At 41.1% G+C, this 26,968-nt stretch overlaps 1 protein-coding gene across 5 annotated transcripts; it reads left to right on the top strand.

The window, feature by feature from the left end:
- Window positions 1-365: 365 nt before the first annotated feature.
- Window positions 366-26,600, top strand: RILPL1 (Rab interacting lysosomal protein like 1). Of its 5 annotated transcripts, none has more exons than XM_053472135.1 (8): window positions 366-887; window positions 2,462-2,612; window positions 15,355-15,473; window positions 16,288-16,512; window positions 17,585-17,757; window positions 18,706-18,798; window positions 21,289-21,372; window positions 26,249-26,600. In XM_053472135.1, exons 1-8 carry the CDS (start codon window positions 603-605, stop codon window positions 26,391-26,393), a joined length of 1,275 nt encoding a protein of 424 aa, XP_053328110.1. In that variant the 5' UTR covers window positions 366-602; the 3' UTR covers window positions 26,394-26,600. The 5 variants fall into 5 exon arrangements, with proteins under 5 accessions (XP_053328110.1, XP_053328127.1, XP_053328135.1 ...); XM_053472152.1 differs by lacking the exon at window positions 21,289-21,372 and adding an exon at window positions 23,128-23,215 and having other exon boundaries at window positions 367-887; window positions 26,249-26,388; XM_053472160.1 differs by lacking the exon at window positions 21,289-21,372 and adding an exon at window positions 19,979-20,034 and having other exon boundaries at window positions 367-887; window positions 26,249-26,387.
- The last annotated feature ends 368 nt before the right edge of the window (window positions 26,601-26,968 follow it).

Genomic DNA, 26,968 nt, shown 5'->3' on the forward strand with positions numbered 1-26,968 from the left:
GTTCCATATCAGAGATAACCTGTTGAGAAAAAAAACAGTTAAAAAAAAACAGTTATATAAGAAAAAAATAAGTGTAACTGAAAAACATGTTGTGGATCTAAGAAAAAAAAAGCATACGTGGACATATTTGAATAACTCTAAAATACTGCATATATAGGTTGATTCTTGAGCACAACCAAGCCTTCCAGGTACCTTTCATGCCACCTACCAAGTTTGTGTTTTAGTAATTTCATTTATATTGCTGTCCTAGTTAGTTTACAGATATAATGGACGCTCTGTACGTCACACTGGGTCACAGTGCAGTCAGCGAATGGGTTAACAAGTGTGCCAGGCTGGACATGCGCAGTAGCGCCCTCTGCTGTCATGCAGCCAGACCGTGTGTTGGTCTCGCTGAGAGTTGCTTGGCAGCTTTTCTGCGCTGATTAGAATAGAAGGCCAGGGGTAGATTTAGCTTCGGAGATCATGAAGAGCGTTCGTGTTATTTGAGATACCCCACATGATCTGAGGATTCCACTGCTTCGGGAGATCGCCCTGCCCCCGGTTGTCCTGCGGGAGGAGGCTGTGTGGAGGGCAGGAAGGAGGTTGGGAGGAAGGGAGCAGTCATGGAGCAGGTCTCAGCCATGGAGAAGAATGTGGCCGATCTGACGGTCATGGATGTCTATGACATCGCCTCTGCAGTGGGGCAGGAGTTTGAGAGAATTATAGACCAGTATGGCTGCGAGGCCATAGGGAGGCTGATGCCCAAAGTGGTTCGGGTACTGGAGATCTTAGAGGTACTGGTCAGCAGGAACCACATTAACCCAGAGATGGACGAACTCAGGCTGGAACTGGACAGACTGAGGCTGGAGCGAGTGGACAGGATTGAGAAGGAGAAAAAACACCAGAAGGTAACAAAGTGGCAGAGCACTTTTCTTTTTTTCCTGGTCTTCCCAGTTACTTGCTAGTTCATTTGGCAGTCATCGGGTTGAAGGGAGAGGTCCTGGTCACACAGGACACAAATGTCCTACCCAACTTTCCTTCTACCATTAATGATCACGTTTTGGACCATCTGCTGCACATAGTGTGTGGATATGGTCTCATTTTTGGGTGATGTAACCATCAGTATTCGATGAGCTCTTACACTTCTTGTGTCAGACCCAGACAGTATAAAATGCAGGATGTGCTTGTAATACACTCACTGGTGCATGATGTGTCTGCTGAGTAATATTGGGGTACTTTCTGTGCCAAGAAAAGAGGATACCAGTAAACAGCTCCCCTCTCTCATAAAAATGAAAATAGCTACCCTGCGCATAGACTGATCCTAGAAATAAGATTGCAGGTCATATTACTCTGGTTGTTGCAGGCTTTTTGCCCCAGGCATTCTATTTGTTTTCACAGCTCTTACAAAAGGTAAAAGGAATTTTGCCCAAGACATCTGTATGCGCTGTATAGCTGTCCATGCATCCCGGCGTTGCTCTATAGTGCATGGTGACTGTTTTGTGGGGTGGTCGAATAGTTTGTTTTTAGGTCCCTGTAGTTTTCTCTCTTAAATAATACAATTTGGAGAGGATTCAGTTCACTGATTAAAAACCTCCTCTCTTATTCAGTAGGGAGGTATAGCTGAATTGGATAGTTTAACTATAATTTATGCCTATGTGAACCTCATTGTGACAGAATGACCTGTCATACAGGGGCCCAAGGTACTCAGAGATGGCTCCAGCCTGGCTGCCAAACAGGCAGGAACTCCATTGTTTAATTAATCCCATCAATAGGATTGCTGATTGGGGATTAAAGGTTGGGTGGAATACATGTATCTGTTAATTTATGTTAATGAAGTTCTGTGGCTATATCAGTCTATGTTTTACTACAATAAACTGTTCATTCCTGCTGTACTCAGTTCAAGGTAGTTGTGTCTACTTATTGGGTACACATAGCAGGGTTCCAAGGTGCGCATGCTGACTGGTGCTGGAAGTGATTCCGGGGACAACAGGAGGATACATGTGGGTGATCTCTGGGAGTTACTACAGCTCTCTTGGTGAACCCGTTACACTCATTAATATTGTGTATATTTACATAGAATTTCACTGCAGATAAGAACCGTTCATCCCATATAGTCTGTTCATTTTACCAGATGTAGAGGCTCAGACCTTAATTAGCACTTATATATTGGATATATTTATGCCTAACCTATACATGTTTAAGTTCACTCACTATGTTCGCCTCTGCAACGTCTGATGGGAGGCTGTTCCATTTACCTACCACCCCCTTTTAAATTAATTTACATTTATAGTTAAACTTGGGCATTCTTTAAAGCAGGCTATTAGGCACCAAGTAGGCCCACCTTAGAATTAGCACCATCTCAAACTAAGCCTCACATTCGATAAATTATACAAATATCAATTATACTTGACCTGATCAATCAACTTATGCTGCATTGATATTTGGACAGTTCATGTATGAGTTATGTTTTTTGGTGTTTTAGGAGCTTGAGCTGGTAGAGGATGTTTGGAGAGGAGAAGCTCAAGATCTTCTGGGTCAAATAGCCCAGCTTCAGGAGGAGAACAAACAGCTCCTGTCCAACCTATCCCTGAAGGACATCAATATCACAGAGGAGGAATTTCAGAAGCATGAAGGTAAACAAACCATGACTTTTGAAGCATTACTTAAACCTGCTGTTTCCCATACTTTTCTGAATTAACACTCTTATGACTAAATGTAGTATTGCCACTTGAATGTCACATGACACAAGAACAAACACTGATAGGTTGTTTCTATAGGAAGTGTAAAACTTTTTTCATCGTTTATATATAGAGTCAAGAGGATTTCTTTCTTAACCAGTTTGGGATATTGATGTCATTGGGGTTTCTTGTCTTCTTCTGGCTCAACAGATATGGGAGGGTTTAGCCTGAGGGATGTTGTGTCTTTTTCAGCCTATGTAACTTTGTTAAATTCAAAGGACAGACACCGTGTCCCATGCAGCCTCACCGGGAACTAATCTTTTGGCATTGCTGTAGCTCTGGTACGCCTTCCCTGTGGTCTGGTTTTCATGCCACCGATTGGCTGCTTGAAACAGCCAATCAGTGGCGCTCCCACATGTGCACATGGGGTCTTGCAAGACCTTCCCAGAACCCTTGCCAAGCCTGCCATGGAGCTGACTGGCAGTGAGAATGCCATGTAGGCACAGGCAGCGATGTTTGGCCTAGCATATCTCCTGCAAGCCTAGGAGCTGGCGGGCGAGCAGAGAGGCAAGTGCACATTGGGGCATTCTGCAGAATCTCCTCATGCGTTTGCAATAGGAAAATTTAAATGGAAAACTCAGCTATAATATGCTTTAAAGTGCATATGATGGTTGGAGTATTCTTTTAACGTAAACATGCATCTAAGGTTTGTTTACATGGGTCAGCACTTTTAAGCACCATATTATTATGTCATATTCCCAGTTGCGTATTATTAGGGAGAAAGTTACAGTCAATATGAGAGATGCTAAGAGGAGAAAGTAATTTACTAGGCAATGGTGCCAACTCAGGAGTGTTTCAAATGAGCGTTTAGCTATTTTACCTATGATTTGTGAGGACACAGAATACTGGGCTCAGGAGACAAACAGTAGAGACGTGAGATGCTTCCCGGACACGTAGTTAGCATACCAATATGTCTGTTGTGAGAGCTCTCACGCTGCTAATAACGAACCCTTCTTCATGCTGCTGTTGTCGGCTACCAGCTATGAATATTGTGAATATTGGTGCAAGATATAGTCCTAGTGGTGCTTGCAGCCTTTTTTTTTTTTTATAAAGGGTTTGAAAACTAATGGGGAAAAAATAACCATTAAATGTCTTTTATTCTCGGTCTATTCAATCAACGTTTAATTTCCAACTACATTTCTAGAGGCATCCAGTGTTCTCTCTAGCTGCGGCCTCCTGACACCAGGGTGTAACATTTGTACTCAACACTTTTTTTTGGACAGGAGGTTTTTTTCTTTCAAGGCCTGAAGTATCATGCAGGAGTGAAACACCAGGCCCAGAATCTTCCTCTTCCTGGGCCGCATTCTCCAATGCAGATATGGACCCCTTTCTTTACTGCTATGGCCACAGCTAAAGCAATGGCCTGATCTTCTTAGGTCTCTCCTGAAGAGGGAAACCGCTTACCTTTTCCTTTGTGTTGTTCCAAACGGAATAACACAGGTCTGAATAACACAGGTCTTAACATGCTGTGCTGACCATCTTGGCAAGACACTACTTCTCCCTAGACATGGATTGTTTAGCCTGCAGGACCCCCTGATGCAGAGCTCCAGCCTTGTTATTTTGCATAAGTAAAGCGGAAGGCCAGGGGGTGCATTCTGTTTTGATCGCTAGTGTATTACTGAATGCAGGTAATTAAATATTTATATGCAGTGCACAATAGGCTGTAGGCTTTGCTGCCAGGTTTGAATAGCCAATTGAATAACACATTTACATGTGGAAACATTACATTGATGGCAGAAAGAGAAACAATAGTCTCCTTTTCTTACGGCTTTGAAAATAATTATTGTAATGGTATTATGCGCCATGTTTTCTTTCATTTGTCAATGAACCTCTACCGGAATGCAAGCAGTGCCGCTTGGCGTTCATACCTCCTCTTCCATCTCCAGAATAGTAAAAACTCAGAGTAATATTCTTGTTCATTGCTCAGTGTTCCTGAATGGACACTGCAGCCATCATATGCACTTAGTAATAGTAATAACAACAATGGTGGGAGCCCCCCTTTAATAATCACAAGGAAAGGTGCTGTTGGATATTGCCATTGAAACTGAAAAGTGAGAGTAAAGAATAAAATGACAGATCTGCTAACATTTATTTCTTAACATCTAGAAAGCTCACATGATAGCTCTCAGAGCTATTCCATTGCCGTTTCCTTATAAACGTACACATATACATCCATCTTTATGGAAACAGTTATTTAAGGGATTTTTAAAATGTCACTCTTAAGTGAACAAGAGATTTGTTTGAATCATAATCTAGGGTTTAATATGTACTTGTATAAGCATAACATGCATAATTTTGGACTACATTTTCAGGAAAACTATATATATAAATGACATGTTAGTTCGTACTTGTCTATAATACACACCCAATTTCTAATTGTCCTAGAAAGGAATAAAATAAATGTGATGTCATTGGGCTTGAATACCTATTGTAGGGCTCTATTCCAAATATTGCACTTTATATATGAATGTGGAGGGCTGTATAATAAGTAACACTAAAGGTCTGAATACTATTAAAGTAATGATGTCATATAACATTTAATACATGTTATGATTATGGCAGACAAGATTGGAGCTGTTACATAGAAACATGGGACAGCAGAAAAGAACAATTTGGCCAATCTTTTCCTGATGTAAATACTCAGACCTTAATCAATCCTTGGTTTTGTCTTAGATTAAGGATAACTTTATGCCTATCCCATGCATGTTCCAAAATCCGCACTGTATTAGCCTTTATCATTTTTGATGGGCGGCTGTTCCGTTTATCTAGCACCCTCTTGGTAAACGGTAGGGTATCCCTCTGTAAGGGGCAATATTAAATCTCTTGTGAATTGTGGCAGACGCATATTTTGAAATATTATACATGGATACTTTCTGTTCCATTTCAACATTGTAAATTATCATTTGACGCCCAATGCCAGTGGCTACATTTATATACGTCATAATAATCACATTTATAATACAGTCTTCGTTGGAGGATCATTGGAAATGATGAAAGTTGTGCATGGAATGTCCTGTGTACTGCTTTGATGGGGGTGGATATGATGTCTGAGCTTTAAAATACAAACCTAAATAATTTGAAAAGCAAATAAACATAATAATAATATTTACAGGATTAAATTACCGAGTACAAAATCTTGACCACAGAAGCAGGTTTCATTATCTGTCCACAGTGTGAATGAGCTGGGCTAGGCTCTTTTCGTGAGTTTTTATTATTTATAACTTAAAATTAAGTGGATGGAGCAGAAACCCTCTTTTTGACATTTCTCTCTACATAATCCATCATTAATAGTGAGACTTTGGTCTGCTGATTTTACAATCCAACCTTATTTACTTCTAATTGACTAATTTGCCTCTAATTCAACATCAACCTCATGTTATTTTGATCTTGACCCCTGGATTGTTATCCTGGAAATTTATCGCTATGGTCAGTCCATTAATACAATTATTCAAATAACAAAAACATCCAAAAGTATGTATATGGGGAAAATGGAACGCTTCTTATATAGTGCTTTAAAATGACATTTATCTTACGTGTGTCTATAGGACTAGTGGAGACTTCCAGTCTTGCTCCTGTGTAGACAACACACGACGTACTGTTCCTGTGAGCTCCTGTAAATATGTTATAGCCATCTGTGTTTTTCCTATCGGTATATGCAGTGCTGAACTGTGTGCTGCGGTTAAATATAGCCCTGTTTGTTTGAGTCACTCTGGTGTCCAGACAGAGACGCTGTTCCGTGTCAACCTATTCCCCTAGAATAGAACAGCTTGGGCTGGAAATAGTGAAGCGTCTCCAGCCGACAGTGAGCGCTGTAGAGAAGTTGGCCTCTTACTCATTGATATTGGCTCTTTTTGCTCCTTGTGGTCTTCAATATAAGGAAATAATATTTGTCTGATTTGGCAGCAGAACCCAAAATGACTCATTCAGTAGGTACAAGGGGAAAAAAAGATTTCTTTCTTTATGAAATCAGCTGATGTTCCTTGTATTTATCCACTTATAAGCTGCTGGACCTTTTCCATACCTCTTACTTATTGTTGGCAGTGGCTCTCCAAATCCTGGAGTCCATGATTTTGCTGTTGGTACTTTGATTTTATTCTCTTTTTATAGATCTCTGTAGATCTCGATTCCCAAAAAATTACTCTGGCGCAAATTATCTTTGTGTGTGTGTGTGTGTGTGTGTGTGTGTGTGTGTGTGTGTCAGATGGAAATCCCTCAAAAGTGTCACAAAGTAGTAATACCAAAAGGTGCTCATATGTTTATTCTCACTACCAACCAGCTAGGGTGGATTTTTTGCGAACGGGAAAACAAATCATATCACAGTACTTGCAAAGTTCTGAGAGCAGAACTAAATGTGTTAATAAAGGGAAAGTCTCCCAAAATATAAATGCATACTAAAAAACGCAGGTAAGTATTTCATATTAAAAAAAAAATTCTATGGGATACCCTTTTTTATTAAGTCATGGATCTCTGCTAAACCAAGTTCTTCAAATGCAGATGAACACCTTATAAGATTATTCGAAGTTCCCATTTGAACGTTATCTCCAAGGATTGGCAGGTTTAGCTTTTAAGCCTTATCATGGGTTAATTTTTCATCATTTGATCCAATTTCAGGCAACAAAAATAAATAAATTAGTGATAAGTGGCCTATAATTTGAAATTATTCTAGCCTTGGTGCCCGAATAATTATAATTTTAATAAAGACAGGAGGCGAGTATTTTGCATATCTTCCTTTACTCTCACCAACAGCAGCAAAGAAAGAGTTAATAACACAAGTGAAAACAACCAATAGAAACAGTACATAGGTGGTATATAAACTCCTTAACTATCTTCCTCTTCCTCTTTCGTCCGCTGTGAACCGGAACTGAAGAACGCAGCAAACCATCTAGCAACATAAAACCGAACCCAACACTCAGAACAGGGGCTCGAACAGGAACCAAAGTCAAGAGCAAGGCGACAATGCACTCCAACTGGGAAACAGAACCGCTATGACACGGAGATGGTATCAAGCTGAAACAAAGAGAGAGAGACATAACAGAACCAAATTCTTCACAAACATGGTAAAACACAGTAGAACGAGCATCACTGACAGTCATCACAAATCATCAAATGCAACGGAGCAGACAAAACCCCAAGAAAACACAAAACGAAATCAAACCAGGCTTACTTACCCAGAGTGTACACCTAACCATCGGGAGGGTAGGGAGGGAAAATACTCGCCTCCTGTCTTTATTAAAATTATAATTATTCGGGCACCAAGGCTAGAATAATTTCAAATTTTAAGGCAAGACAGGAGGCTTCGTATTTTGCATTTTTAACGCCGGAAACCAACGCCATTGCCCCTGAAGAAACCAGGCGGAAATATGCCCGAAAGGTGGCGGCATGGGACCAATCCGCCGCTCGCAGAATAGCCACTAAAGCTCCACCAGCCCGAAGGGCACAGGAGGCCGCAGCCCCCCTGACGGAAAGAGCACCGATGCTCTTGTAGGAGAAGAAAAACAGCCTTGAAAGGTTTCACAAAGGAGAGGAGGAGTTGAGATGTCAAGACCGGACGTATCGACGTCGTGCGTGACAGATAAGTCCTGACACACCCGGCGACACATTTTTGGGTCGTCTAGAAAAAAGGGATAGGATACAGACGAGAACAACTCAGGGGAGAATAGAGACAGCATGAGCATCCAAAGCGCTAACATCTGAAACCCTACGAAAGCATAAGAGACACAACAGAAGGGTAAGTTTCGCCGACAACTGTTGGAGGGAGAGTGTATCGTTGTCTGGCCATCCCGAATGGAAAACTAACACGACAGCTACTTCCCACAGAGAACCGTAGCGCGGCGCCGAAGGACGGGATAAATGAATACCACGCAAAAGGTGGCAGACTAAGGGAGCCAAGGGGATCCATGTGCCGTCCCAAACTCCAAGGAGCCCAGCCTCGCCAAGCTGTCCGGTATGACATACTGGTACCTGGAGCCCAAGATTTGCGGAGCAAGGACTGAGCCGCCTCCAATAGGCCCGAGACCGTACGGGGTCCCCTGAAATCGTCCATACGACCAGGAGGAGATGTCTTTCCAGGATGAGCGCATGAACCTGGACCTCCGGGCCCGTCAGGGGATAGTACAGAGATGGGATCTCCAGAGGATCCTGGGCAGATAACTGCAGCAGGGCTGGAAACCACGGCTGAGCATGCCACGGGGGGGGGGGTCACCAGAACCAAAGGCCCCTCGTCCCAACACAGGTGATGGATGACCCTCGAAATGACCGTCTGGGGATTCGTCCTGGATGCAAATAGGTCCAGGTGCAAGACCCGACAGAGAAGTCTCCAGTCGCTCGCATCCCGCCAGTGTCTGGAGAACCCGTCCGCCAAGAGAACCTCGGCACCCGGGAGGTATCCTGCCGGCAGAGTATGTTGCACGCAAGGCAAAAGTCGAAAACCTCCTTTGTTACCTCTGAGGTACTTGGACCGAGAACCCCCTAAGCGGTTGATATATCGAAACGCCGACATGCTGTCTAAGAAGCCTAAGAAGAGAAAGCGGCTTGGGACTAGTTCGGATTTGAGAGAATGGACTAGAAACCCGAGATGGTGAAGGGTCTGCACCACGAAATCGGTCTGGGCGAGCAGGGTCTCCCGGCAGCTAGAGAAGAGTAGAATGTCGTCTAGATAGACTATACACCTGATACCCCTGGACCTGAAGAGAGCCATGACCGGCTTCAGGAGCATTGTAAGGCACCAAGGGGCTGAACTTAGGCCGAAGGGAAGGGCCTTTAACTGCCATACCTGCCTGCCCCAGCGAAACTGAAGAAATCGCCCGGAATCTGGGTGAATTGGGACGGAGAGAAAGCGTCCGAGAGGTCCAACCATGTAAAGCAATCGCCTTCCAACCTAAGGTCTCAGAAGAGACGGATCCCTTCCATTTTGAAGCGGCCAGAAACAAAGCATTGAGAGCCCGTAGATTGATCACTGGGCGGAAGTCCCCGGTGCATTAGCGTACTAGGAAAAAGGAGCTGAGGAAACCGATTGATCCTTTTGCCCGCTGGATAGCCCCCTTGTCGCGGAAGGTGCGGAGTTCTGCTACCATTAAGGCCTGATCGGTAATGCCCTCTGAGATGTGGGCGGTCAGCGTACTTGAAAGGGGGGAAGAGCTGAAAAACTATCTTGAAAACTTGCACCGTTAGGGGGATCCAAGGGTCCGACGAAATCCACACCCAGTCGTGGAAAAAGATGATATATGGCCCGCAACCCCGAGGAAGGGAACGAAGGACAAGAAGCATTCGGACTTACCGAAAACGGAGCGTCCCCTGGGAAAACCAGAAGCGCCTCTACCGTCTCCGCGTGGGTTGAAGGCCCTCTGTTGGAACGGAGTCCTGTAGGACCTCTGGTTCTGAGGGAAGTACCAGGAGCCTTGGGATGAACGGCTGGCGGCCCGGCGGTCGACCAGCCCTCCCAGAAAAACAAAGGTCAGTCTGAAAGACCTTCCTCATTGACAGTTTGGCCTTATTCCATGATGTCATCACGGATACGTGGCGGTTTAATTCCTTGACAAATGTGTCTCCAAACAGTAAGTGGCTGCACCTAGGTCTTTAGGGCCCAATTCCGCCAACCTGGGATCATCTAGGTGGGGCTCATCCACCAAATACTCACGGACGAAGCGTGAGTCAAAATCTCTGGGCAAGACCAGATTTGCTGAAGCCTCTGATACACTAGATGAATCCGCGTGCCATACGTCCACTATAGATAATGGGTCATGCAAAGGAGTGTCAGGGGGTTTTGGGCGTTTGGCAGGTACCTTACCCTTGCCAACTGAAACACTACTGCCCGTCCAAGGCCGTTTGGAGCCGGACGCCTCTCCTTCAAAGTTCTCGGATTCTGACTCCGATGGTATTGCCTCTGGTCTGGAGGGAGCAGGAGGCTGCCCTTGGGGCAAATTGGCAGACATTTTAGAGAAAAAGGATTCCACTGAGTTAGAAGACTTTGCCCCTAACCAGGCCATAAAGGCATCCTGGGATGGAACAGTATCCTGAGACATTATGTCTGTATAAGGTAGGTGATGAGAACAGAGGCTCAGCCTGTATATTGTGCAAGGCCACTGGGACTCAGCCCGTATATTGTGCAAGGCCACTGGGACTCAGCCCGTATATTGTGTACGGCCACTGGGACTCAGCCCGTATATTGTGCACGGCCACTGGGACTCAGCCCGTATATTGTGCACGGCCACTGGGACTCAGCCCGTATATTGTGCACGGCCACTGGGACTCAGCCCGTATATTGTGCACGGCCACTGGGACTCAGCCCGTATATTGTGCACGGCCACTGGGACTCAGCCCGTATATTGTGCACGGCCACTGGGACTCAGCCCGTATATTGTGCACGGCCACTGGGACTCAGCCCGTATATTGTGCACGGCCACTGGGACTCAGCCCGTATATTGTGCACGGCCACTGGGACTCAGCCCGTATATTGTGCACGGCCACTGGGACTCAGCCCGTATATTGTGCACGGCCACTGGGACTCAGCCCGTATATTGTGCACGGCCACTGGGACTCAGCCCGTATATTGTGCAAGGCCACTGGGACTCAGCCCGTATATTGTGCACGGCCACCGGGACTCAGCCCGTATATTGTGCAAGGCCACTGGGACTCAGCCCGTATATTGTGCAAGGCCACTGGGACTCAGCCCGTATATTGTGCAAGGCCACTGGGACTCAGCCCGTATATTGTGCAAGGCCACTGGGACTCAGCCCGTATATTGTGCAAGGCCACTGGGACTCAGCCCGTATATTGTGCAAGGCCACTGGGACTCAGCCCGTATATTGTGCAAGGCCACTGGGACTCAGCCCGTATATTGTGCAAGGCCACAGGGACTCAGCCCGTATATTGTGCAAGGCCACAGCCTGTATATAATGTGCAAGGCCACAGGGACACAGCCTGTATATAATGTGCAAGGCCACAGGGACACAGCCTGTATATAATGTGCAAGGCCACAGCCTGTATATAATGTGCAAGGCCACAGCCTGTATATAATGTGCAAGGCCACAGCCTGTATATAATGTGCAAGGCCACAGGGACACAGCCTGTATATAATGTGCAAGGCCACAGCCTGTATAAAATGTGCAAGGCCACAGGGACTCAACCTGTATATAATGTGCAAAACCACATGCACTCAGCCAGTATATAATGTGCAGAACCACATGGACTGAGCCTGTATATAATGTGCAGAACCACATGGACTCAGCCTGTATATAATGTGCAGAACCACATGGACTCAGCCTGTATATAAATGTACAGAACCACATGGACTCAGCCTGTATATAATGTGCAGAACCACATGGACTCAGCCTGTATATAATGTGCAGAACCACATGGACTCAGCCTGTATATAATGTGCAGAACCACATGGACTCAGCCTGTATATAAATGTACAGAACCACATGGACTCAGCCTGTATATAATGTGCAGAACCACATGGACTCAGCCTGTATATAATGTGCAGAACCACATGGACTCAGCCTGTATATAATGTGCAAAACCACATGAACTCAGCCTGGGAGATGCAATTCCAGAAAATTCCCAACAAATATTGAAAGTAATGCAGGACTCACCCTGTAACCACTCCAGTGAGGCACAGATAAGAAGGAGCCCTTTAGAGTAATGCCAGCTATATGTGGTTCAAAATCACTTCCACACACATCATAACTGTAATGATCTAGAAAATAACTGAAGAAACTAGCGACCAGAACTCACAAAAAGGGGTCCCAGATAGGGAAAAGAGAAGGGAAAAATCCCTCCCAAGATGCACAGATGCAAAGAAACAATGAATATAAATAATGAAAGACAAGTAAAAAATATACATACAAACATATATTTATATCAGAAACCTATACTGTATATAAATGTGCATACCCACCTAATTATCTAGAATTAGGTGAAAAAAGCAATATGTAATGAATAATAAACAGATATTATTCAATAAATCAGCAATAAATGTAGGTAGGAAGAGGACTGACCTGCAGCTTTGGTGAGCAGCAAAGAAAGAGGAAGATAGTTAAGGAGTTTATATACCACCTATGTACTGTTTCTATTGGTTGTTTTCACTTGTGTTATTAACTCTTTCTTTGCTGCTGTTGGTGAGAGTAAAGGAAGATATGCAAAATACGAAGCCTCCTGTCTTGCCTTAAAATTAAGATACTTGATATGTTCCTGTTCATCAAACACTTGGGATATACGATAAGTGTTAGAACTTGATTTTAAGTCAAAAGAAAATAGGTACAAGGAATAATAAATCGGACTACTTGAGACATTTCAAGTGACTTGAGTCAATATGTACATTTTCTTATAAAAAAGCATTTAGAGGCATATGACTATTACCATTATAGAAGAATATATAACACGTGATAAAAGCATGATGTTAGAATTGAGGACTACTTGAGAAGAACAACATAGAGGTTTGAGTCATTATAACTACAGCACAGGTAAAACATTAACCCCGTCTCCAGAAGGATATACCTAGTATGAGAGTGTTAAGGGAAGGGCTACTGAAATTGTGACTGGTTTGCAGGATAAATATTATCAGGAAAGACTAAGGGATCATATAGCTCAGAGGAGAACTATTTAAGCTGGGCTGCTGGAGGGGCCCTCCCAATAACACACACTCACATCCAGCGACACACGCAAACATGCATGCACACACACCCTCCGCACTAATTCACACACCCTGACACTCGCAACAACACAACGGACACCTTTATAGGTAAAAGCAAGGTATCATGTTCCGTGTAACAGATACATCATTATTTATCATGATATTATATTTGCTTTACTTCTTAACTGTGGTTTTAGAAGAGAATCAAACATAAGGTACTTTGTTACCGGACTAGTATATTAGAGGGATATAACGTAAATACACCAGAGAGTACATTTGGTGCCACAGTAAATTACATTAAATCTGCACTGCTACACATCTAATGACAACATAATAAGTTACCGTCAAAATCAGTGATAGCTTTTTATGATTTGTATCATATTGCACCTGTACCATATTATTTCATAAGAGTGATATGTGAAACTCTTGGCCGATTCATTATAGCCACCTGTATTTAAGCCACAAAATGTAAATGTTTTGTTGGTGCATTCTGTTGTACAGGCCTAAGGTATATATCATTTATTTAACAATAAACACATTAATATGGCAGCATCTCCAGGTAAGAGTGAGCTTTGTCTGCATAGTTAGCTTCAGACAATTAGCCATCATGATGTGAAGAAGCGGTTTCAGACTTGCATGACTGTGTGTGCTAAAAGCATTATTTATTTTGGAATCAGCCAATAACACTTTTACACTGTTCATTGTCATTCTTATGCACCATTCTCTTAGCTCTGAGATTAGCCAACTAATCTCATTTAAAAATATCCTTTACTAAAGATAACCACTGTACTTACATCCTCTCTGGCAAATTTCCTCTTTGCCATACAGGGGTCTTACCGGCAGTGTAGTCTGTGGTGCTGACCAGATTCTTTTTTTATTTATTTTTTTATTATGAAAATATACCCATACATACAGGTTTTATGATATGTCTCAATAAATTCATAAATGTATATACTATTATTACGTAGTATGTCTATTTAAGTCTACCCGAGCATAAGCATACATTTATCCACAATTTTCCTAAAGTTGCGTAATGGACCTATCCTTCAGACACAATGGATAGTCAATTATCCTACATGATGTAAAAATACAATAAAACAACATTATATCATGAGGAGCAATGGTAGAAAGCAAAAAGAGGGGAGGGCAAATTCCCATGGGGATCTGGTAGATTAATCCACTGTCTGACAACAAGTAGTGAAGGAAAGAAAGAGAAATACGTCTGAAAATATATTATAGACCAGTAGTAATTAAATTGATTCTATTGGATCAGCTTAATTCACATAATTCCTATAAGTTTAGCCGGAAGGAATTGGATTTGTCTATATAAAAATAATATTAATTTAGCTAGAGTATTCCTTGATGCCACAGTTCAGGTATTATGGGTAAATTCCCAGAATCCAAGCCATGGAGACCATATAGAGTTGTATTTATCAATATTAGAATAGACCAAGTAGAAATATCTTTCCGTTTCACTCTGACACTTTATTTGTGAATACTTTCTCACCAGTGGGGACTGATTACCTCCAGGATCTTGCCATACATGTTTTTATGGCTGCTAGAATATGGATAGTTAAAGATAGACATTTGTTATTCAGAGGAGGATCTAGATAAAACAGAAAAAAATATGGGCTGAGATTAATATCTTGTTTTGAATTAAGATTTTAATATATCAAATAGTTTTTTTTTGTTTCATATATCTCAAGTTTTCACACTCCCACCAAAAATGATAGGTAATTCCAACTGGCAAGGTACGCCTCAAAACAACTTGGCCTGGGGATACCAATGGCTTTGGCGCCCGGATTTAGAGGTCCGTAAGAGTGACTCTATTGGTTGCTGGCAATTTCCATTAACCCCTGCTATACTACAGAACTGCATTCATGTTATAGGAGAAAAATATTTTTTTCCATCGGACTTCCACTTTAAAACATACACGAGTATTGAAAGAGCCATGTGTGAAATCATTGTTTGCTGTAACAGACTGTGTGTTTTGTTCTCTTCTAGGAATGTCAGAGAGAGAGAGACAAGTTATGAAGAAGCTGAAGGAGGTGGTGGACAAACAGAGAGATGAGATAAGAGCTAAAGACCGAGAGCTTGTACTTAAGAATGAGGATGTAGAAGCTGTGAGTGTTAAAATATCTCTAACATGAGGGAATATTTATATTCGAACACCCTGGTACATGTGTCGCTTTAAAAACAGCTTGTCCAAAGGCACACTACTGTGGCAAAACCCTATATTATCTTGTTTCCAGTAGATGTCTGTGCACAAAAATCATTATAGAAAGTGAGACGTGGATATTATTTGCCATTAATCATAATTTATTTTTTAATTATTGTCACTGAGGCCTCTGTGTTTGCAAAGTACAGGACCAATCCACTGTCCTCAGAGTCTCTAAAATTTAGGAAATATAGAAAAACCTGTACCAGGGGAAAAATCAGTAGAAACTGATCCCTGTGCCTACACACAGAAGTCTTTACAAGGCCAGGGCCCATAGTCAATAGGGAGGAGGCTGGCTCTCAGGGCTCTCCAGGGGCCCCGGTGACGGAGGGTTCCGTCACAACAATCAACCTGCAAAACAAGAGATTGTTTCAATGACGTTTCGTTGTTTCATCTCACTTTTGATTTTTGACATGAGTGACATGAGTGTCCACTAATTAGTGGTTACGCTAATTTTTTTTCCCTTCTGTTTGGAGGCCATTAACACGGAATCCACGAGGAACATTGAAATCAACCTGCAAAACAAGAGATTGTTTCAATGACGTTTCGTTGTTTCATCTCACTTTTGATTTTTGACATGAGTGACATGAGTGTCCACTAATTAGTGGTTACGCTAATTTTTTTTCCCTTCTGTTTGGAGGCCATTAACACGGAATCCACGAGGAACATTGAAATCGTTTTTTGTAGGTCTGATGTTTGTCTACTTCTCCCTATTACAGTTACAACAACAGCAAAGCCGTCTGATGAAAATTAACCATGATTTGCGCCATCGCATTACGGTGGTGGAAGCTCAGGGGAAAGCACTGATTGAACAGAAGGTAGAGCTGGAAGCGTATCTGCAAACCAAGGAGCAGGAGTCTAGTAACTTCAAAGTGGAGATCAGCAAGCTGAGAGAGAGGCTGAAGGGAGATCAGCAACTGAATGGAGTGGAGAAAAGGATAGAGGTATGGAGAAATCATGTTCAGTGATTTGTTGATGTAGAGGTTGGTGAGCCAACAAAAACCTTGTGCTAGTGTGTGAAGCTAGTTCCTCTTCATAGACATAGTGGGACAAAAGTGCAAACCGATTGGCACCGCTGGTATCGTTATTTGGTGGTTAATGGTGTCAGTGTCTGACAATCTAACTCAAGAAGTGCCCATATCTAGAATTACTTGTTTTGGGAGCACAGATGCATGTTTACAGGGCCAGTTAGAAGACCAGTCCTGTTTTACACCTACTGGACCAGAGCAGTTTTCGCGATTGCCAACCCTAATTTCTCCCATTTAGTCTAGCCACACAATTGATATATTGTGTTTTTTCAGGACTAGTAGAGTTTTTGTTTGAAACCATATACATATAACAAAATATTTATTAGGAATAAAACAAACACAAAAACCCTTTGATACTGCTTAATATTTTTTTTTCCTAAAAAGAACCCCATGTTGAGCAAACATCCTTATTATAGAGTAGTTCAACAAGGCCAGACCCCCAGGGATCTCTTTTTTGTTAATTATAGATGACCACTGAAGATATCTTCTTCTCCCTCTGGTTACCCTTCCTTCAAAGCATTCTGCAGCCCTGCTTTTCAGATCACAGTAGGTATAATCAGACACAGGGAGGTCAGCCAGTGGGGTCTATGCTTCTGCCGCACAATGCTGTCTATGGTGACAATTTTGACACAGAAAAAGAAATCCCAAACACTTTCAGTATAACCCGAGCTCGTACTGATCTCTGTTGCAGTGAATCTCAGTTGGGTGCTATAGTGTGCCTATAGGGCCCAAACATCTTCCGGTTTCTTTTGATTGCATTGTGTAGAACTATTTTGTGTTTAGGTTTGGAAAGTAGCATTTTAAATGTTCCCCCCAACCTCTCTTTTTAACCTTTGCATGAAGTGTTCATGTTGCAAATGATTTGGCATTCTTATTAAATGGAAAATCTTTAGTTTATTAAAGTGACAGACATGATGCTGTTGAACTCATTGAGAGACCCATGGTGAAGGTTACATATAATTATCCTGTTCTGTTTCCCCTTTTATAGACAGAAACTATAAATGAAGACAGTATTATTGACTCAGACAAGATGTCTTTGGATCTTAAGGATTCAAACCGGCCAAGATTTACCTTGCAAGAACTGCGTGACGTGTTACATGAGAGAAATGAGCTGAAAGCCAAAGTTTTTATGTTGCAGGAAGAACTTGCGTACTACAAAAGGTATAAGCGCTCAAACTGAGAGCATTTTTTTTACTTTTCCGAAAGGTAGATGGATGCAATAGCCTCTTATCAGAATACAGTGAGGATACTCAATCATGCAAGACCAAGGATGAGATGAGCTTTGAGTCTCTACTTCAGAAAAAATGGGCAGACTAGATGGCTCAAGTGGTTTTAGATTGCTATATAACTAAACAAGTAAAGTAAACAAGAACAAAAATGTTATTTTATGTCAAAAATATTCTAGCTGCTTGTAAATGGATAATATTTATTATTTATATAATATAGTGATGAAAGCTACATGACACTTACACAATTTTCTATTTCTTTTTTTATAAAGATTTATTTTTTTATAAACCATGATTTACTCCACAATGTTTATATCAGTGCCTCGGTGATAACTAGAAGTATTTATGCAGACTTGCATTAGCTTGTGAAAGCGGGATGGGAAGACCCCTGGAAAAGATGAGTTTGTCTTATTTAGAATTTGATGATATCGTATACATGATACACAAGCACAAAATTTAAGTTGAAGCGAGAGAATAGGTAATGAAGGTTAGGGTAGTAGTTGGAAAAGGTAAGATAGAAGAATAGAAAGAGGAAAAAAATATATAGTTAGAGAACTGAAGAACATTATAGGAACACAAGACAAGAGCTGAGGGCAGAATGACACAGAAAAGATGAAGACATTGGTGGCCAAGGTGTAGGAGATGTTGCGGTTGCTTGGACCACCATAGGCTGGGTTGCCCAGTGTTCGCTCCACATACAGATGGGTATGAAAAAATATGGTCATGCTCTGAGGTTGTATATCCACAATTTCTTTTTCACATTAACACAAATTAGTTCCACTCATGTAGCTCGTCAGAAGGCATAGCTATGGCAGTGCCCAGTTGTTGCTTATCCCCATTATATCATCTTATGATCCTGACACATCTTCCTTTTTCCCTTTAGTGAAGAAGCAGACGAGGAGAACAAGCTTCCGCAAACCTCACCTATAATAAACCCCAAAACACAAACATCTCAGGAGTCTGGCATCAAACGCCTGTAAGTAATTTAAATGTCCATGTTTATTATGTTCCCATGCTATTGAAATGTTATGTGAAACAAAAAGGCTGCAACAATAATATAAAGGAACGTTGCAACTCAGAACTGACTAAATTAGAAGCTTCTCCGAGTTATCAAGCCAATGAGCTAAATATTTAACAACAAAACCCAGTGGGGTTTTATTTGCTAAACAGTGAGTTTGCAGTTGAACCACTCTGCCCCCCAACTTACCTATGCATCCCCAAAAGTTTCCCCCCATGCTCCAGACTCCCCGGTGTCTAGTGGGGGCAGCTGGTGACTGAGCACCGGAAGGGTATGTCACGCCGGCGCTCCATCATAGGAGTAACAGGTAGCAGACGTTCACCGGCTGCCAGAGAGAAGGATCCAGGTCCCCTGCAGCGCAGCGTGGGATCTGGATCTTAGTCTTGTAGTCAGACCTCTATTTGAGGTTGGATTATAAGGTGACCTCGAATATAAGATGAGAGGGGCATTTGCTCTGAAAAAACCTCTTCTTATATTCGAGCAAATACGATACTTGTGAAACTATGTAGCATTAAAAAATTAAGAAAATGTGATGCTGGTTTTGATCATCAAATTCATTTTTGATTAGTTCTGCATATTCATTGAAATAACAATATAAGGGGACATGTTTTTTGTGAGTAAAGCATTACATTTATTTCTGCAAACCATTATTATTATGTATATTATTGATAATATAATTAATATTTTGATTATTGTTATAGTTATATTGTTGCCACGTGACCAGTTTTGTTACAGCTTTCCAGCGGCGCGCTTAATGGGTAATCACCCTTGAGTGCCGCCTCATGCCGCGTGTTATCGGACATTCATAAATTTTACATGCTGCTTACTAGAACAAGTAAAGCGTGGACCTGCAATATGCCGCGTTTGTCTGCTTGAGGAAAGAAAGCAATTAATTAAACATGGCGGCTCCCGTTTTTCTGACCAGATGGATTTTACACATCGCCACGCAGCGTTTAACAAGTGCATCCCTGGCAATGTACTTATCGTAGATCCACTGTAGCAAATAAATGATATGTAATATATTTGTAATCAATGGGGGATCTTTTAGTTTTACCCCCTGTTTACAACGCAGTGCTGTAGTGATGCTTCTGATGCATGATACTTGCTTCTCCATTCTGCATATTCATCCTATCTGCAGGTTTCCTTTTCGACTATAGTGATCACACAGTAGCCATTCAGCAAAGCAATATTTGGGTGAGAGCAAACATTATTATGCATGTTCCGGGACCAGCTCTTTATCAGGGCACTTGTGTGACTGCTTACTTTATTAAAGTAGCTCCCAATCTGTCCTAACTTTTATCTTACCTGCTATTCTTACGTGAATGCATGGCAAGTTAACGCACAGTAATCATATAGCGCCTGGAGAGTTTGGGTCCTGCAGCTGTGCTAATGGGGTGCATATCATGGTGCCTACTCACTAAAATCACTCCATTTCTTACACTCAACTTCCAGCCAAGTTTAATGTTGTCTATAAAGAAAAGTGTCGTGGTTCAACGACATGTTTGCTACTACATCCCAACAGAGTTCACCTAAAAACCCCAGTGGGGAGTGTGGGTGCATGGCTTTGTGAAATTCCCAGGTATGCTACAGGGCGTTCAGCCTTACTCATCAACGAACTCTGAGTGCCTAGTGATTATAGACCTGTGCGTACTTGTACTTCGTTTTATATAGATGTACATTAAAGAACCTGCGGGGGTGTTCATCTGCTAAAGAATACACTGTACGTCACAAATGTTAAGCAGTAATCAAGTCACAGTTGGAATATTGGGTAGCTTTGCTATTTAAAAGGTAGGCATCAAACTAAGCACAGAATGTTCACGGAGAACCGACACGTTGTGAACAATTCATATTGTGTTGTACAATGCATCTGTGCTCATTGCAGTATACGTGCAGCTTATCGCCTAGGAATACTTTACATATATCACACAGCATGTGGGTCTTGAGACCAACGTACACGGCACATATGTATTCCTTATAATCATTCATGATATTATCCGCTTCTTGATAGCCGCTGCATTTAAAAATCAATCTTTTTTTCCCATGAAATACATACTAATAGTAAATGAACATTTTTTTTTTCTACATTGAAGAATAATTTAATTAATAGAAAAACCTAAATATTTTTTATATATTAAAATTGTCAGCACCATGCCCATAATACTGATAATAGTGTGCTTATGTGAAGGAAACAAAACACAAGTTTTTTAAATTTTAACATAGATGTGTTATTGCAGTATAAAAACAAAAGTTGTGTACAATGAATGTTCTCACACTCATTTTGTGTTGCTGATCGGTCTGCGTTTATTGGCACCGTTTATTATTAAAGTAGTTGGGCGTTTTAAGAGTCGGCATTAAAAATGTGGAACATTAATCCCGAAATATCAGACAAAATAAGAAATTCCTGCTCTTTTATCAACCATAAACCAAGATGTCTCCCTCTTTTTTTAGTGCTGAATACTACCCTGTATACACTTATTTGCTAGTTTTTACATCATGGCTTTTGTGTCTCCTCTCCATGATGGTGTCCTCCAGGTAACATGGTCTTCCAATGAGTAATTTCTCTCTGTGAGAGTGTACTAACATTTACATGCATGGATGTGTCCTCTCCCATCATGATCTCATTTTGTCATTTAATACAGGCGTGTAGTATACATTTGCCATAAGCCTTGCCAGTTAAAGGGAAATATATAGTCTACAACCTAATTAGCCTCTTTATTGTGCCATTTTAAAGCAGTTCAAAAGAAAAGGGAAAAGGGGGAGCAAGAAGTTTTGTCATTACTGCAACAGTCCTGTCATCCTGGTTGACCATTAAGGGCCATGCCAAAGAGAAGACAGATTTCATCTTTAGCCCAATTAAAAATGTATGCTGTAGGGTCATGCACCTGTATCATGCAATTTAACATTAAACAAGCACTTGTTTCAGAGGAGGGCTACTTTATCATGACAGTCTAATTATCATTAACGGTTCCATTTAGGGTGACCACATTTCCTGGGCAGCCTCAATCTTGAACAATACCTTGTCCCGGAATGAGAGCTCTGAGTGAAGGACGTCTCAGCCAATCAGAAGACACTTCTTAACTCTCCTTACTGGCTGAGAGCTCAGAAACCTCTCATGTTTGGCTGAGTGCCTTCTTTTCACAGAGCTCAGCATAAGCTGCATCCAGCACCTTGACTGTGTTTGTCTGTTTTTGTGACTGTGCGTGTAATGTTTGGCAACAGAGGGGTTAATTCTCTGAAACTGCTCTTGTCTGGAAATGACTGTATGAATATTATAATATATTTATATTATTTAATCTGAAATCAACATGGTTCCCAAGGCTCCCCAATGGTTTATATAATATAAAATGTATTTTACGTGTATGTGGCGGTGTGTGCATATGGGAATCAATGTGTATGTAATGTGTGTGTGTGTGTGTGTGTGTGTGTGTGTAATCTCAACCACTGTCACTGACTGGCAAAAATAAAATGTGGTCTCCCTAGTTTACCTTTAAATCAGGAAAGCTCATTTTATGCCATCACAAGGTCAAAAAGACAGGAATTAAGATTTTATTTTACATGCTAACCAGTCCAGTGTTTTCAAACATGCTGTGGAACGGCTGTTTGTTGCGTGTACCCTATGCTATAAGGGTGCCCGTCGTTAACATCCAGGTCTCTCCAGAACTAGGCATATAATAGCTGAAACCCAATCCAGCAGCGATTAAACAGTTCTTCTCAAGTCAGTCGTGAAGATATTGTGATCCCAGCTGGAATACTACTTGGTAATTCTTAAATCCAAGGTTCCATAAAAACTGGTTTGAAAACCACAGCCACAGAGACTAAATAGACGGTTCTAGAACCAGCAAGTTTCACATTATCTATATTTATCTCAAATACAGCTTGTGCACACATTGTAATTGTTCACATTTAAAGAATTGTGCTTCATTACTTTGGCTGGGATAGTAGTGTTATATTACGCTACGCTTCCTTTCATCTTTATTTTGTAGATTCCACCCAACTTATCCACTAATGTGACTCGGACAAGTATCCCTTATATATAAAATATATCATATATTTAAATTTATAAGGAATTTTTAATATATTTAAAGAGGCTAATATATTTAGCAGGCTATGTACAGAAACTACGATTGTAGTAGTTCTATATACTCGCCCTACAGAGAGTTGGTCAATATCCTAATGACCTCGTAGTACACTGGTTTACATTATGTTCAAAACTGGCATAGCAAGGTTGTTTTTAACTATGTTTACATTTCCATCTGTTGAGTCCATATTTATGTTTATTTTAACTAGGCTCTTTACCGCTATAATGCCTATGGTAGCAGCTGGACTGATAGCAGATGATCCCACATTGCAGCCAATCAGCAGGCTTGTTTCTCTTGTACGACTTGCATTATTTTATTATTTTTTGCTTGTGTAACACAGAGTGCTTTTTGTGCATGTAGATAACAAGTTCTCAAGTGTGCCACTGATTCCATTCTGATTGGCTGTTTGTGGGATCACTGACCACAACAATGACCCAGCTCACCGCCAATCAGAATGACCACAATCTCAAAAAAAATCCATCATACCCTCCAATGACATATGTCAAGGGAAGCCAGTCATCAATGTGCTTGAGATTTAATAATTGAAATAACCTACTTAGATTTCATTTGATTGATTTCAAAATGCATTCTATCGAACACAGCAGTTTCTATTAAAATTATATATATTTTTGCAATAAAAAAGTCGTTTAGATTTTTGCCCACAAACTGTGTGTTCTAGGTGAGTGAACATGAAGTTTCTCATCTCACCACTTTAATTATACTTCATCTATATTTCCACTGTGTCATCTCACCTTAACTCACAGTTTAGTGAATGAACATTTCTATCTTCATTGGAGGACACTAACAGTTGTGTTAGTTTGAATCACGTAATACACATGTATTGTGGTGAGCACAGCGCTTACTAACAGGGCTGTGTATGGTTTTCATATTACCTGTAAGTGATCTTCTGCAGATTGGGCTGTGAAACATAGCATTACGTGTCTGTATATGAATCATTCACCAGAAAATACAGAATATAAACCTTTTAAATTGTATTTAACTTGCTAGATCATTAATAACTAGTATATGCACGTAATAGCCAGTGGTATATAACATTTTAAATGTCCTTGTCGATAATATTTTAACAATGCTATTCAATAAACTGGGATGGAGACTACACTACATGTAATAGGCATAAAATGATCTACCCTATATTAAAAGTCAAAATTACTAAAGGACAGTCACAGTACTTTAGAATTCCTCCCAAAATAAAGCACTAGAAGGCTTCAAATTGGTAAAGCTGTTTTTCAACCTAGTAGATTCTTAAGGATGAGAGGAGTTGCGTAGCATACCTAATATAAAACATATGTAGGAGTAGGGGTAAACTTACTCTAACTTGTTCAAACAGGACAGATCTACATGAAACAACACACAAGCTTGTCAAAAAAATGTCAAAAGGTTTGCTGTGTACCTTGGGTATACTTGTAGTTAAAGTCAAAAAAGCATTTCTATTACAAGGTTACAGAGTTCCTTCCAAGCTCACGTGAACCCCCGTCATACTCTAATAGCCTCTATCTTTTTGTTATTGTCATATGATTGTAAGGAATACTTATGGAATTATTGTCAAAGATAGTAACTTTATCATTTATTCCTTGGCATGAGTACTCTCCAACCCTTGATCAAACCTGGGAACTTCCCAAAGTAAGCTGCCCAGAGCATGTCCTCTACTGGGGCTTTGTGAGGATGCAGGGCTAGCTCTAGGCATCCTTTAGTGGGAGAGAAGTGGATGGAGGTTGGACATGGGTGGACAGTGGGCATGCCAAAATACCTGGAGAGCCGGGTAAGCAGGGTTTTACCCAGAGACTCTGGGGCAAATCAGGAGAGTTCCCAGGTATTCCCATGATTGTCTGCAATTTAAGAAGCTAGTTCTCCCTACATGGAAACCTTGTAGAGATTAGAACATGGCACACATGATGCAGTGTACAACATAACCGCGTAAATGTTTATGCTGCAAACTGCATCAAATTGTTGCAAAAATACCAACATGCATCTGTATTTGTGACAATACTTGGTCTTCGTGTACCTTGACATCATCTCAGGCTAGTGCCACCTCTTAGTGTTTCAGCCAGGAAAGCCAATTGTAGAGAACACTGGAGCTTCTGCATGTAAACCACTGGTAAAACAGGAACTCCGGGATACCATTCGAAGTGTTCTGTAAGTTTGCTGCTCTTCATGTAGCAAAACCTACTAAGCACAGAATGCCAAGTATCCTACCAACTATACCACTATGCTACAAGCAGGGAGTAAAAATTGTTAGCGTGAGTGACATGCAGTAGTAAGTCAAACCCCCAGGCTTAGTGTACAGATATTCTGCAATCTACACCAAACAGAATGCATTGCTTCAGCAATCCTGTAACTCATCGGTAACCATGGAATAATTGTCACTGTCCAAATGGAGTGATCATTTGCAGAAAGCATGCTACGCATTGTGCAATCCTAACCCTACGCTGAAGATGGCTTCAATGGAAGAAAACATTAATGAACAGGGCGTGGGTTTAAGCAATCTTGGTTGTGTGAGAAAAGCATGGAGTCTGTGATGACTTACAATAGGAAATATACTGAAATATGAATTGCTTAATTACTTAAAACAAAACAAAAACTTTTAACTGGTTAAATACAAACACCTTAACAGTAACATATGTAACTGTGTTGACTGTGTGTAGTTGGCCAGTTATTTCTGTTCATAACCGCATAGGCTTGTACACACTAGCAATGTGGTTTCAATCTATAAAATAGGCCCCATAACGTCAAAGGTGGTGCTAACAATTAGGTACATTAAGCAGCTGCTTAGGGTCTCCATTGGTGTAAGGGGGGCTTCACTTAGAGGATCCAGTTGGAGTGAGACAGATTCCTACAATGTATTTTGTTCCTGAACAGAATGCTGCTTTTAAATATCCTCACCTTGTACTTGAAATGGGGCTCCTCTCAATCTTTCTGCTTAGGACACCTAAAATCCTCAAGCCGCCCTGGTACAGGGATTCATAAATGTGTTTTTCACATTATTTTTAAAACTGCTTACATAATCTGCTTGTTATCTGGAACTATGTATAACAAATAATATGCACGTTTGGGGCTGTATGACAAGTTTTGGCAGCATGGAATTCGCATCGACAGTCCTAATAGTCGGGTAGAAAGCTGAAGCTCTCCAGATGCTGTTGTCCACAACTCTCAGAATCCTCCACCATAAGGGCCATTACAAGTGTAACTGGTCACAGATGGGCAAAGGGTTCTAAGAGTCTAAATTCATCAACTTCTGGAGAGTTAACGGTTTCTACTCTACCCGTCCAAAGCCAATATTCTTACTCATCCTGTTTATTTTGTCTCCTTAGGTTTAGTTTTTTCTCAAGGGATAAAAAACGGATACCAATGACACAGAGAAACGTCCGCGTTCAAGAATCGTACGGGGTTTGGTCTGACTACAACAGAGATGATGGTTATACAGAACAAGGACAAGAAGCCTTACAACACATGTGACATATTGCTTTGCCTTAAATGACATTACATGCGTTTCATAGCGGAGTAAAGCACAGATCCGTTACGCCAATGGATACGATTCTGAAACAATGTAGATGTTTGCGCTCTGGAAAGAGAAACTGAAATAACTGCTTATGACGTTAATCCAATAACCCTTATCGTTTATAATACACATGCCTTTTTATAAAAATGCTAAATACTTCAAAACTTGGATGCCATTTCTGTGGAGGACTCTGTTTTCTGTAAATGATTTGTAAATGCCAGAAAGGAAACTTTCTTTTTTTTTTTTTAATTGACAAATGCAGTTAACAAATATTAGTTTGTTTTGCACTTTAACTTTTTTCCTGTGGTTGTTCGGGATGTTTACGAGCCATAGTGTTAGAGGGGTCACATTTTAACACTGACTATATTATACATTACAGGAGAGTTTTCTAATGAAATTGCTAATCCTATTAACTGATTTTAGTGCATAAATCCCAATCTCAGCTGTAAAACAAAGCAAACCCTAACACATTCAGAAAGGCTTTCTGAACAGTATGAATTTATAGAGCGCTGAGCAAACGGGAAACTGTGTG

The sequence above is a fragment of the Spea bombifrons genome, chromosome 1 (genome assembly GCF_027358695.1).
Source record: "Spea bombifrons isolate aSpeBom1 chromosome 1, aSpeBom1.2.pri, whole genome shotgun sequence".
Classification (NCBI taxonomy): domain Eukaryota; kingdom Metazoa; phylum Chordata; class Amphibia; order Anura; family Pelobatidae; genus Spea; species Spea bombifrons.